This window comes from Pteropus medius, unplaced genomic scaffold (assembly GCF_902729225.1).
Source record: "Pteropus medius unplaced genomic scaffold, Ma_sr-lr_union100, whole genome shotgun sequence".
NCBI lineage: Eukaryota > Metazoa > Chordata > Mammalia > Chiroptera > Pteropodidae > Pteropus > Pteropus medius.
The window spans coordinates 16,240,900-16,254,305 of NW_024342471.1; the positions used below are offsets into that span (position 1 = coordinate 16,240,900).

The following is a 13,406-nucleotide window of genomic DNA, read 5'->3' on the forward strand; positions in this document are numbered from 1 at the left end:
GTATCACTAATCACAGGGAAATGCAAATCAAAATGGCAATGAGATATCATCTCACACCTGTTAGAATGGCTATTACCAAAAAGACAAGGGATAGTGAGTATCAGAGAGGATGGGGAATTCTTGTACACAGTTGGTGGGAATATAAATTGGTACATTCGTTATGTAAAACAGTCTGGAGGTTCCTCAAAAAATCAAAAATAGAACCGCTATATGATCAGCAATCTCATTTCTGGATATGTATCCAAAATAAAGGATATCAGTTTCTCAAAGAGGTATCTGCACCCCTGTATTCATTGTAGCATTTTTCACAATAGCCAACACATGGAAACAGCATAAGTGTCTGTCAATGGATGAACGAATAAAGAAAAAATATATATGTGTGTGTAAATAAATAATTCACTTTTAAAAAATCCTGTCATTTGTGACAACATGGATGAACCCAGAGAATATTATGCTAAGTGAAATAAGCCAGACACAGAAAGACAAATCCTGCATGATCTCAATTACAGGTAGAATCTTAAAGAGTTGAAGCTGAGAGGAGAATGGTGGTTGCCAGAGGCTGAGGGGTGGCAGAAATGAGGAGATACGGGTCAAAGGCTACAAGCTCTCAGTTACAAGATAAGCAAGTTCTGGGGATCTAATGTATAGTGTGTACAGTATACTTGAAGTTTTCTAAAGAGCAAGTCTTAAGTGTTCTCACATGCACAAAAAAAGCTCACTATGCGAGGCGATGGTTATGTTAATTAGCTTGATAATGGTAATTATTTCACAATACATACCTATATCAAAACCTTAAATATATATGATTTTTATTTGCCAATCATACCTCGTTAAAGCTGGAGAAATTAATTTTTAAAAAAGTTTCACTGGGTATTCAGAATTAGATAAACAGTTATTTTCTGTCAGCACTTTGAAAATATATTTCTGCTGTTTTTAGGCTTCTGTTGCTACTCTGAAACAATCCTCAGTTAGTCAAATGATTTTTTTTGTTTGTTTGTTTGTTTTTAACTTCAGTTACATATTTTCATTCCTAGGTATTCTACTTGACACATTTTCAACATTCTGGTCATTTTTGTGTTCCCTTTAACCTTAATCATGCTGTTATTGCTATCTTTTAATTTCTTTCCCTTTAATTTTATTTCTTAAGCATTTTTATTTTGTACTCTGTATACAAGAACTCCAATATCTGAAGTCTTTGTAGAGCTCTGCTGTTTTTTTCTTGACTTTTCCCTATCTTTACTTATTTTCTTAAACTGCGTGTGAATTGTTTTTTCTTTTGAGCTCTTATACTTAATGGAGGCTTATCTTTAATGGCACTTTATCTGTGGAATTTCTTTCTTTCTTTCTTTTTTATTTTATTTTATTTTATTTTTTAGGCAAGGCAACCCTTGGTTGACCTCACAGATTGCAAGAAACTTGTCAGCTTACAATCCTTTCTTTATTTTATTTTTTTATTTTTAATGCCTACAGCACCTGTTCTTCCTAGGTGGTCTCCCATCCAAGTACCAACCAGGCCCGACCCTGATTAGCTTCTGAGATCAGATGGGATTGGACTTGTTCAGGATACCATGGCTGTAGGCTGGAATTTCTTAGAATCATGTATTTAAGGGAGCATTTTCAAATCAGTTTATTTTACACATTACCCTAATAACTCAGATTATTCTGAATTAAATTTCTAGCTTCAGATTTCTCGGACTGCACACATGTGCTAATTCTTGCCTTACTGCCCCATAAGTATAACCACACACAAACTTTATTTCATTTCTTTAATATAATTTTTTCTGATTCAAGTTGGTTTTGCACAGATATCGGCATTGCGACTTGCTTACTTTTTCCACTCTCTACCTTTGTATGCCTGCTTCTTTAATCATTAAGCCTTAGGGCATAAGATTTCTAGAGCTTCAGGTCTATAATCATGGGAACAATAAGTTTTGGTTATACTAAGGATAACATCTTAGCTGTAAATGTGATTAAGCCCCAGGCACATCAAGGCAGAGGGACAATCCCACCGCCCTGGGACCAGACGGGATGGCGCCAGGCTCATTCCAGAACCTAACATAGTGATCAATTACCCCAACTCCTTTAGTTTCCATGACGACTGATTTTTCCTATATACTCTGTACCCCTGAGAAACCCTGGGGCAGGGGTGGGGTGTTGGGGCAGGATTTTGAGAGCATCAACGCCCCTGCCTCTCCATGACTTGCAACTTCCTGAAAAAATCCTTACCTTCTTTGCTGCAAACCTGCCTGTATTTATTCTTTGACTCGCGCTCACGCAAACAAACCTCTTTTGTTCCTGTAACATAAGAAAACTAGCTTGTAGTTATGAATTCTTGGAAGAGTCTGTTTTCCTACTCTACTGAATGGATAAATAAAACGTGGAATATATATATATGTATTATATATATATTATGGAATATTATTCAGTCTTTAAAAAGAAGGAAATTCGATACATGCTACAATATGAATGATGCTTGAGGACACTATACTAGGTAAAATAAACCAGTCACAAAAACACAAATGCTCTATGATATCTGTTTTTTATAACATTCCATTTATATCAGGTTTCTAGAGTAGTTAGCTTCGTAGAGACTGAAAATAAAATGGTGGTTTCCAGGAGCTGAGGGAGGGGGAAATGCGGAGTTAGCGTCTAATAGATACAGAGTTTTAGTTTTGAAAGATGAAAAGATTTCTAGAGATGAAGGGTGGTGCAACAATGTGAATGTACTTCATGCCACTGAACCGCGCACTTAGGACTAATTAGGATAATTAACTTTATGTTACGTGTACTTTACCACAATTAAAAATAATTAAAAAGGGAGGACTTTTGGTTTCTGCTCAGTTTCTTGAACTCACCAGAGTGCTGAGATCACAGGGCAACCATCTCATCCAGAATCTAGAAAAAGACGGGCACACCTGCAGGGAGAGATACGCGTGAGCACTGATGACCTGGGGGAACCCGCAGCCGGGTACCAGAAAGAAGAGTTCAGTTAGGGTGAATGGCAGATCCCAGGAGACTGAGCGTGCACTGGCTGCAGACACAGCGGGAGTCCATGTCCTCTCAGACTTTTTCTCCAAGGACCCCACTGCGCACTTACAGAAAAGATATTTAGAGATCTGCAAAAGTCTCCCTCATGGCTCAGAACTGGGGAGGGAGAGTAGGCGGCACACACTACAGAGGAGCAAGAAATCCCCCCTGGATGCTCTCCTTTCTGTCCCACTGATAAAGCTCTTAATCTTGGGAGAGAGAAGCCACACTGCTGCCCTAAGGGTACGAGAGAAATCTCTTAGCAGCTAAGGGAGAGGTGGAAATACTTGCCAGAGTCAGAACTTTGTCTTGAGGGTCCCAGGAAGGGAAGGATCACTAAGAAAACCGCATACCTGAGACCCAGGGACACAGTGTCTGCCAAAGACGGAGACTGAATCGAAACAAGAGAATGAACCCCAACCACCACCACTGCCTTAACCCCAGGCTAAAAGCACTTAGTACCAAGGAACTTGCAAGAGACGGTCATTCTCAGAGACAGAACGAAACTGAGAGTGGGCAGTCATCTGGAAAAAGATCGTCTGGTAAACCCAGATCCACCCTAAACACAGGTATTTGTGTTCCGAAGATGCAATTTGAAGTCTGTGGCACACTTGAGGTGACCACAGCAACAATAAACCAATAAACCACCTACTCAGGGCCAAATGAGATTAACAAAAACGTCCATACTAAAGGCCTACTAGAAGGAAAGGCAAGCCCATTTCTAGGTTTAAAAGCTATTTCCTTTTTCCGGTTCCTTGTCTCTCCTACAGAATACAGCTATAAAAACTGGAAAGTAAGTAATAGTAGGCAGATGGGGAAAGAAGACTAGAATTCAAGCACCACCTTACTGGTGATGAGCTCACTGAGATTTTCCCCTGGCCAACCTGGAAATAAGCACTAGGGAGCAGATAGAGCTTCAGGAGAAACCCTGTAATTCTGGCTTGATGCATGGGGAGGGAAACTTGTGATGCTCAGAAGAAGCGCAGAAACCCCTCCCTTTTTTTCTCTCTCTCCTGTGTTCTCTTGCACCCCTAGCTCCTAGGAAATTCTATGGTAGTGATGGCAGCAGCTGGTATGGGGGTTGGAAGGAGCCAACACTCCGAAGGAGGGGAAAACTTTGTCTGTTGGGTGCGGCTGTAATTCTAAGAGTGTGGGCAGACTCCCGTTGCTCTATTTCTTTTTTCTCTCCTTGTTCTCCCGTTTCTTGGTCCTGGATGTAGATGCAGTTGTTGGAAGCACCTAGCAGAGCAGAATAATCAAAGCCCCAGCTTTTTGGAGCCTTGGGAAAGCAGAAGGCACTGAGATGAAAGAGATCGTAGAACTCAGAAAAGCTAACCCACAAAGTTGTTTATTTACTCTTGGGTTCACCTCCACGCTGAGAATGTGCGGATGTGATGCTATTTGACTTGGTACTTTGAGAAATGAACTCACACCATCACCTAGGTCCCAGACTAGCCACTAGGCGGTGCGTTTGCCGGGAAGATGACAAATAAACTGAAAAGGCTTTGAAAACTGAGCTGATCTTGGGAACCACAACCCACAGAAGACAGGTTCAACTTTTCAGCCTAAACCTAACCATTTTAGTTACCTTTGAAAACAAAATATCAACGTTCTTTATTGGATTTAAACAAGACCCAGAGTCTCATAATGCAATATATCCAGTATAGAATCCAAAATTATGTAGCAAATGAAGGCAAAGGAATATATCAACTCATATAGAAAAAGACTACCAACAAACTATAATTTTAGGATAAAATAAATGTTAGAATTAACTGACAAAGATTTTAAAGCAACTATTATAAAAATTCTGCAGCAAGCCATCACGAACACTTGAAATTGATGGAAAAGTAGAAAGCATCAGCAAAGAAATAGAAGATAGAAATAGAGATAAAATAGAAGAATGAAAGGGAAATTATCAGAACACGATGAAGTTTTAGAAAAACAGCTGTTAGTTTCATTATTCCTTCATATTGTTTTTCTGGTCTCTACTTCATTTATTTCTGCCCTCGTCTTTCCTTCCTTTTGCTAACTTTAGGCTTAGTTTGTTCTTTGTCTAGTCTCTTGAGGTGTAAGAAGTTAGGTTGTTTATTTGAGATCTCTCTATTTCTTAATTTAAATGTTAATTGCTATAAACGTCTTTCCTGGAACTGCTTTTGCAGCATCCCATAGGTTTTAGTACGTTGTGTGCCCATTTTCTTTTGTTTCAAGATTTTTTTTCCTTTTGATTTCTATTTTAACTCTTGTTTGTCCAAGAGTGTGTTAATTTCAACATATATGCAAATTTCCCAGCTTCCTCCTGTTATAGATAAGGTATCTGGTAGGATTTCAATTTTCTTAAATTTTTTAAGACTGCTCAGTGACCTATCACATAATCTATCCTGGAGAATGTTCCATGTACACTTGAGAAGAATGTATCTTCTTCTACTGTTGGATAAAATGTTCTGTATCTGTCTGTTATGTCTGTATATGCCTGTGAATATTCTGTATCTGTCTAAAGTATGGTTCAAGTCCAACGTTTTCTTGTTGATTTTCTGTCTGATCGATCTATCCATTGTTGAAGGTGGGATATGAAAGTCCCCTACTCTTACTGCATTATTGTCCATTTCTCCTTTCAGATCTGTTAGCATTTGCTTAATCTATTCAGGTGCTCTAATGCTGGGCGTATATATATTTACAATAGTTATATCTTCTTCATGAAGTGACCCCTTTATCATTCTGTAAGGACCATGCTTGTAATTGTTACTCTTTGGGGCTTAGTCTATTTTATCTTAGATACACCTGCTCTCTTTTGGTTTCCATTTACTTAAAGTATCTTTTTCCATTCTTTCACTTTGTGCCTGTTTGCCCTTAAAGCTGATGTAAGTCTCGTGTAGGCAGACTACAGTTAGTTCTTGTTTGTTTTGTTTTGTTTTAGATCCACCTAGTTAGTCTATGCCTTTGGATTAGAGAATTCAATCTATTTACCATTTACACTTAGAGTGATTATAGGTAAGAACTTACGAATGCCATCCTATGTTCTGACCCTTTGGTACATCCTATGTCCCAGTCTTTCACTCCTGCTGACTTCTTTTTTGAATTAATGATTTTAAGTAGTGATATGCTTTGATCACCTTCTCTTTATCTTTTGTGAACATCGGAAGTTTTTGCTTCACGATTTTCATGATGTTTATGGAAAACATAAATATAATAGTCTATGTTGATAAGAATATAACTTCACTGTCATATAAATATCTTTGTACTCCCTTTTTTAATTTTGGGATGTCACAATTTCCATCTTTCTGTATTGTGTACTCATTAACAAATTATTGTACTTAATAGCTACTTTAATGCTTTTTTCCTTTAATTTTTATACTAGAGTCAAGTGGTTAACACACCACCATATTGCTATATTAGAATATTCTGAATCTGACTGTATACCTACCTTTACCAGTGTGTTGTATATTTTCATATGTTTTCATCTTACCAATTAGTGTCCCCACAGGTTGGGGACACACTAGAGCATGCTGTGACCCTGAGTCTAGTAGTGCAGGGTGCCAAATGCGAGGGCATGTGATGGCACTAGGTCCAGAGGGGTGTGATGTCCCTTTGGCTCAGGCTGCCAGGCTTCACAGCATCAACAACTGTGTGGTCCTTGGCAGCAGTGCAGATGGTCCGCAGTGTCTGCAAGGGCTGCTGGAGTGCTCGGCAGCACTTCCAGGCCCAGCAGCTGGAAACCAGGGCCGGCAGTGGTGGTAGCCAGAGCTGGTGGTGTGCGCGCACTTGACTGCAGGGGCCTGCTGCAGGTGCCTGTGTAGTAGTAGGGGCCGTTTGCAGACACACGTGGTGGTTGGGGCTGGGCATGGAGCAAGGGCCAGGGCCAACTATGGGGTAATTGACAGCTACAGGAGTGCACTACTGTGACTGCTGGGTCTCACCAAAGGCTCATGGCAGTGGAGGCCTATGATGAGAATTGGGCCTAGGGTGTGCACTGCACAGTTGGAGGGGCTATCTGCTGATGAATGCGGTGATACAGGCCGCTGAATGTAGGCAGGGCTTGATCCAGGACAGCGAGCAGCTAGAGAGGCCCTGGTTGTCCGTGTGCTCTTCCATGGCTGTACAGTCCTCCCTCTCAACCCCCACTCCGGGTAAGCATACTGCAGTAGGGGCCGGTGACGGGCGTCCGACAGGCAGCATGCAAGTGCACAGCCCGAAGGGCCCGCCCCAAGCAGGCACACTGCTGTGGGAGTCAATGTGAGGGTCTAGATTGTCATCTTTCAGTCATGCAGCCACAGAAGACTGGACTGGCAACCAGTGCAGCTCATGGACTCCGGCAGGAGCAGGGGTAGGGAGCAGGGAGGGACTCAGGTGGCCGGTGTCAGTGACTAAGAATACCTGTGGAGCAAAAGCTAGTGAAATCTACAGAATGTCTGTGGCAGCTGTGCTGGCCACGGGCCTCTTCAATGATGGAATCTGCTGGTGTGTCTGCAGAACAGGTCACTGTTCACCACAATCACTCCTGCCATGTGGCTGCCACTGGTAACCCTGCTTGTCTCCCTTGTTCCCAGCTGTCTCCATGTGTCTCAGCTTTGCTGGTCTGGGTGGGGTGAAACCAAGGCAGACCTTTGCGCGGTGCTGCAAAAGGCTGGGGAAGTTGGTCTCACACCCTTCTCTTCCTTTTCTGCTGAGGGTAACTCTTTTTAGCTGGGAATTTTCCACTTGGAACTGAGCGATGCCAGCATGGGGCGTGGGACAATGCCGGCAGAATGTAGCTGTTCTTCCTTCTCTCTTATATAGTTATTCTCAGGTCTTTAGTTCCACTGTGTTGCTGAAGTTTCTTAAGTGGGCTCCAGACCTCTCCCAGAGCTGTGTCATGGATAGCTGTGTAGTTGTTGATTTTTGTGGGGGAACAGAGGTTGGGGTCTCCCATGTCATCATTCTGTTGACGTCACTCTATATCCGTATTTTTTGATATGTCATATTTTCATTTTTCAGTTCAAAATACTTTCTATTTCCTATCATGATTTGGTTTTGACCCATGGTTCCTTAGAATAGTTTTTCTATCTAATTTTTAATCAAATGGAAAGTTTTTCTATTTAATTTAATTTGTTATTTGATTCCACTATGGTCAGTTCAATTTCAATTTGACATTCATTTTTTAAATGTGTTATATACTCTTGAAAAGAATGTATACTCCATAGTAATTCCGGACTCTTTTCGATATAAGTTGATTAGTCACTTTTTTATTGATGTTGTTCAAATCTTCTATATTCTTACTGGTTTTTTTTTTTTTTTAACTATTATTATTCTATCAGTTACTGAGAGAAGTATGTTAAAATCATCTGCTGGTCAATTATGCTTCTGACAACAGCAGGCCAGTTTACTCGGGTCAGTTCTTCCAATAAAGCCAAAATGAGATACCCTGGGGGACTCCCAGCCCACACTGTTGAATGCCAACCTCCTCCTACCTCTGCAGTTTTCAGAGTGGGTTAACTCCTGGCTTTGAAGCCAGACAGCCAAGGGCAAAGTGCACCTGGGAGCGAAAGGGCGTGTCCTATCTACCTGGTGGCTCCAGAGTTTTTTCTCAACTGCTTCTTTTTTCTAATTGCTCAGTGAGAAACAGTTCACTGGTTTTGTCCTAAGGCAATCACCCCCTGCGAGTGCAGGAGAACACTAAGGACCTGTCCTCCTTCGTACAGTGCCCCTCCCCAACCCTATTCCCCTACTTTAAACCCCCTACTTTAAGCACAATTCTGGCCCTTGGCAGGGACATATTTCAGGAAACTCAAGTACAGAGGCATAGGAGAATGAGATCTGTATATTCATTGGCCGTAAACTTGCTGGGTGAACTTGGGTAGGTTCAGCCACCTATCTGTGCCTGTTTGTTCTCTTCTGCTAATTTTAGGAAACAATACTTGTGCTCTTCAGTTTTTATGGCTATAACAACAGAGACAGAAAAGGCAAAGTTGGCAAATTAGAACCTGCTAGGGTCATATAGCTTAATACCAAATTCATGATTCAACCTTACCCACAACTTCTTCTGTTGTTGTTGGGGCCAAGGGAATGATAGGATATGAGCCTTTTGTTTCCTTCAGATTCTCTTTCTATTCCCCCCAGTTCTAGATTTAATTTTGTCAAGGAGAAAAAATGACTTTCACTCTTAGATATCTCAATTCTTCCCCACCCCTCAAGGTAGGACCAACTATCTCTTCTACCAGGAAGCCTGATACCACAACCCGCAGCAACCCCTCTGTCTTCTATACTTTAAGGCACTGACCGTATGTCCCATTGGTCCCTTCTTGTCATGCCCCATCTTGGTTTCTACTCATTTGGATCATAAGGCTTAACCTTTCCTTGGGCTATATGTCAACAAATAGAGTTAGTGACACCTCCACTCGCATGGAGTGGCCTTCGCCACAAGGCTGGGCATATGGTAGGTTCTCTATAATCCTCTAAAGGTTGCTTATTCTTTTTAAGAGCATTTACATTTGACAATATTTCTATAGCTCCCAAACAATTGGATAAATAATGGTAACAAATTAGGCATTGTCTGGAAAGAGAATTGGGGGAGGCCAATGGCATTCTCTTTCAATTCTAGTCCATCGATGCTGTCACCTTCAGGGAATATTGTACCTCATGGATTCATTAAAAGAGGTGGTAGCTTGTGGGAACCTACTAGAATCACAGACCCAAGATAACAGGAGAAAGCCTATACCAAGGAATCTAGGAGGGACAGTGTTTTCTGTAGCTATAAGAACATCCACACACAAGCAGTTTTCCCCAGGGATGTAAGTCAATAAAGAGAAGTAGAGTCCAGGAGTCGTGGTTAAGAAGATCAAGCCTCTAAAGGGCAAGAAGGCAAGGAAATCCAAACTGGGAGGCGGGGTGGGGGACTTAGGTAAAAGGGGAGCGTGGGGCAGCGAGCGGGACCGGGGCCATACAAGAACAAACAGAAGTTCTGCCTTACTGGCACAGCGTATTTTTCAAGGAATTGAGGCTGATGATATAATAGTTCAGGGAAGAGAGTTGGTAGGTAGGAGAGACATTGCCCTAGGCCCCCTCCCCCAACCACAGCTGGGTCAAGAAGATGATCCTCCTTGAGGTCATGTAGCATTCTTCCAAGTTCTTCTGGGTAGCCTCCAACTCTCAGTGGTTTAAGGGCTTAAGGGTAGACATCATGTTACTGATTTCATTGTCTGGACTGCTGCTCCCTAGAAGAGAGAAGGGGTAGGATGGAGCCAGGGTCCTTGAATCATGGTACGGGTGGATGTTTACTGACCACCTCAGTGAAATATATTGTGAATGAGAATAAACTTATACTGTGTTAACCCCATGACATCTTTATAAACTTCTGTATTTTTGCTACAGCCATGAACTTACCAAACTAATACACAGGTCTAACTGGGAAGGCAGAGTTGGGTGCCTGTGCCCATAACGGAATGTGAACAACTGTGGGGGGCCACTGGAGGTTGTAATGAGAGAAATACAGGTACAGGGATGAAGTACAAGAAAATGCGGAGCCCTCAGTTTGGTATATTAGTTTATTTGGCAAGGACTTGAGCCGTTTCAGGATAGAGAGGTCAAGGAGAGAATAGAGAGGTCCTCAGCTGGAGCCAGTGGGTATCAAACAGAGAGCCAGGAAGCAATCTTCTTAGACCATATAGTCATCCTCCTGCTCACATTAGTGGTGAGTTAGCGAAGGTTTAGCAATGATTTCATGGGTTCTCTGGAAGAGAAAAGTTAAGTGGTTAAAATTCAGGGAACCCTGGGGGACATCCATTCCCAAACTTAATAACACCCTTGGCCCCAGTTTATGGGAATATCAATTCTTTCTGTGATATCAGGAGTTACTTGCTTTTAAGCAATTTTACCCAAGAGGTTTGCCAGTTGAGCAGACAGGTAGCGACCAGGTCTCTTTGGGCCTGGCTGAGACAAGGGGCCAATGGAGAGGCCAGACTACACAGGCAATAACTGGAGACGTTGGATAAGGAGGGATAAGCAAGCTGGTGGATGATGTTTTGGGAGGACTGCATGAGAGTGAAAAAAATAAATAAAGGCCCCCCATGTTGGTAATTTAGTTCATTTTGCAGCGAGTGGCAGTCTAGGTGTGGCGATCAGAGTGCATTGCCTTACGCCACCTGTCTCTCTGCCCAGGATTTGGATGAACCGCAGCGTGCCCGGGCCCCTCCTCCCCTCGCCAATCAACCTACTCATTGTCCAAGCAGATGTTTCCACAGAAGGTCCAGCAGCATGTGTGATTTGGTTGTAAACATGTTAGTGATCGAGTGCACCTTTCCTCACAAAACCTTTCCGGAGGCTGTACCCAGCACTGCTCAGTTTCTTCTGTGTCATCTGTAACTCAGATGGTAGAGGTTGGCAGGGTCGATCCATCCATAACTCAGAAAAGAAACTCTTCTCTAGCTTAACAATCCCTCGGCTCTAGAACCTGAGCTCCAAGCATTTCTCTGCCTTTCAAGAAAATCCCTTCCCTCAGCCCCTTCATTATCCCCATTTTCTTATCAGATGACCTCTAACTTTGACTTCCTAAGGACCTCTTATTTTTCTCATGGTCTAAAAGATTCTGCCCCTTAAATGAAATGAATGTGCTAAAATCCCACCCTTTTGGTATTCATCAAAGGCTCACTCAGATCAGACTCAGAGATTCTAAAACTACGGACTCAGAGGGGAGCTCTATGTTGATGTTTCCTCTACTCACAGTGGTCTAACACTGGAAAATATAATTTCCTGTGAGCTTATGAAATGTAGACAAAAACTATGTTTCCTTTCCACATACCCATTATTGCTTTCAGATCTGAGAGAGGGAGCTTGAAGGGATGCCAGACTGGGAACATCCAACCTAATCTTTCCTGGATGTCCCTGCTTTAAGGAGCTTTCTGATCCTTTGAAGGGTGATCCTGAAATTGGTGCCTGAATCATTATGCCAGACATCCCAGGCCAGGGCAGACCACCCTCCTCCTTTGCCACACAACCTGTTGGATGTTTGTTCTTGATACCACCCAGCACAGGCAGAAGCATCACGACCCCATAGATGAGCATGATGAGTGGGAGAACCCAGGGCTTCATGGTAGTCTCTATTTGTGTTTGGGTTAAGTTCTGGCAGAAGACAGGTCTTTTCCAAATGCTGCTAGAGGTAGAAAAGGAATTAAATTGAGAACAGGGTAGGAAAGGGAGAGAAAGTTCTTGTGAATATTGTGTTATTTTTTCTCCTACTTTTCCTATTCACCCTCTGGAACCCAACAACATATCAAGCTAGCCATTGGCTTCCCCAAGCTTCCATCCCATCTCACATTACATACCACTTTCTTCGCAAAATTATTTCTTTTAAAAATGCATCGCTATTTTTCTAATTAAAAATCAATAGCTCTTCAGATTGTATAATTTGTAAAACAAAAATAATATATACAAATAAGAAAGGAATAAGCATTAGGAATTCCACCACCCCAGAGATAATCAGTATATGTATATCCTTTAATGTTGTCGTCATTATTTTTATGAAATTAGAATAATAGAACATATTAAGTGTTCTGGTTTTTTATTTAAAAACATATGTAACTAGATAATATATTTTAGTCAAGATCTTAAAACAAAGAGTGATTCCAGAATGAGTGAGGAGATGGATTACTCAGGCAGACTTGAGAAAAAATGATGGCCAGCAACCGGTCAGGGGATTCTTAAAACTTTCATCTACATAAATGGTCTCAATGCAAGTTTTAGGCACATGACCCTCTAGCACATTACTTTGAGACAAATTTAAGTGACCTGACGAGAGACAAGAGCAAGAGAAAGAGATTATAGAGAGAAGAAAATAGGAGAAAAGTCCTTAAAATGTAAAAGATCAGCTGTTTGCACGTTTCCACTCTTAGATGCTTATATCTGCTCTGCAGCTTACTCCATTCAGAACCCACATTCCTGCCACCTTGCCTCGGCATGGCTTGATGAAGGAAAATTGCCAAGATAAGGTATTGAGGTATCATTTACCATTGGGCAATATTGACATCAAAGGATACAACTTAATTAGTGAAGCTTTAGGCCAAAGGAGAACTATTTTTGAGCTTGGTAGGCTTCCAGAAATACTATAAATCACTTGCATTTTTTGCACAGGGAAGTCCTTGAACATGGCTCAGAGTATTCGGATCCTCTGAAGGCACCAGCACGGAGGAAGAAAGATGTATAATGCAGATGCTCTGTTAGCCACTTACAGGTGAGGATATGACGTATGAGGTAACTGGGTCAAGGCTGGTGTGGATTGGGATGGCCTCGGGTTCCCGGCACCTGCCTTTTGCACGAAGAAGGAGGAAGAAGACTGGCACAGTGACAGAAACACGATAAATCCAGAGTAATGGGTTCTATGAAGTTGTTTATTTGTATTCAAAAATGTTCTA

General features: G+C 41.8%; 1 protein-coding gene and 1 pseudogene across 1 annotated transcript; both read right to left on the minus strand.

Moving 5' to 3' along the window:
- Nucleotides 1-1,461: 1,461 nt before the first annotated feature.
- On the minus strand, nt 1,462-1,580 carry LOC120604199 (uncharacterized; annotated as a pseudogene).
- Nucleotides 1,581-10,695: 9,115 nt separating this feature from the next.
- WFDC9 (WAP four-disulfide core domain 9) lies at nt 10,696-12,087 on the minus strand. Its single transcript, XM_039863724.1, has 3 exons — nt 11,991-12,087; nt 11,214-11,361; nt 10,696-10,729 (listed from the first exon to the last, which is right to left on the minus strand). Exons 1-3 carry the CDS (start codon nt 12,085-12,087, stop codon nt 10,696-10,698), a joined length of 279 nt encoding a protein of 92 aa, XP_039719658.1.
- Between the last annotated feature and the right edge of the window lie 1,319 nt (nt 12,088-13,406).

Coding starts and splice junctions, on each gene's coding strand:
- WFDC9 (XM_039863724.1), bottom strand. CDS start 12,087: ATGAAGCCCTGGGTTCTCCCACTCATCATGCTCATCTATGGGGTCGTG. Junction 11,362..11,990: donor GAACAAACATCCAACAGGTT/GTGTGGCAAAGG, acceptor CTACCATCTGAG/TTACAGATGACACAGAAGAA. Junction 10,730..11,213: donor AACATCTGCTTGGACAATGA/GTAGGTTGATTG, acceptor TTTCTCTTCCAG/AGAACCCATGAAATCATTGC.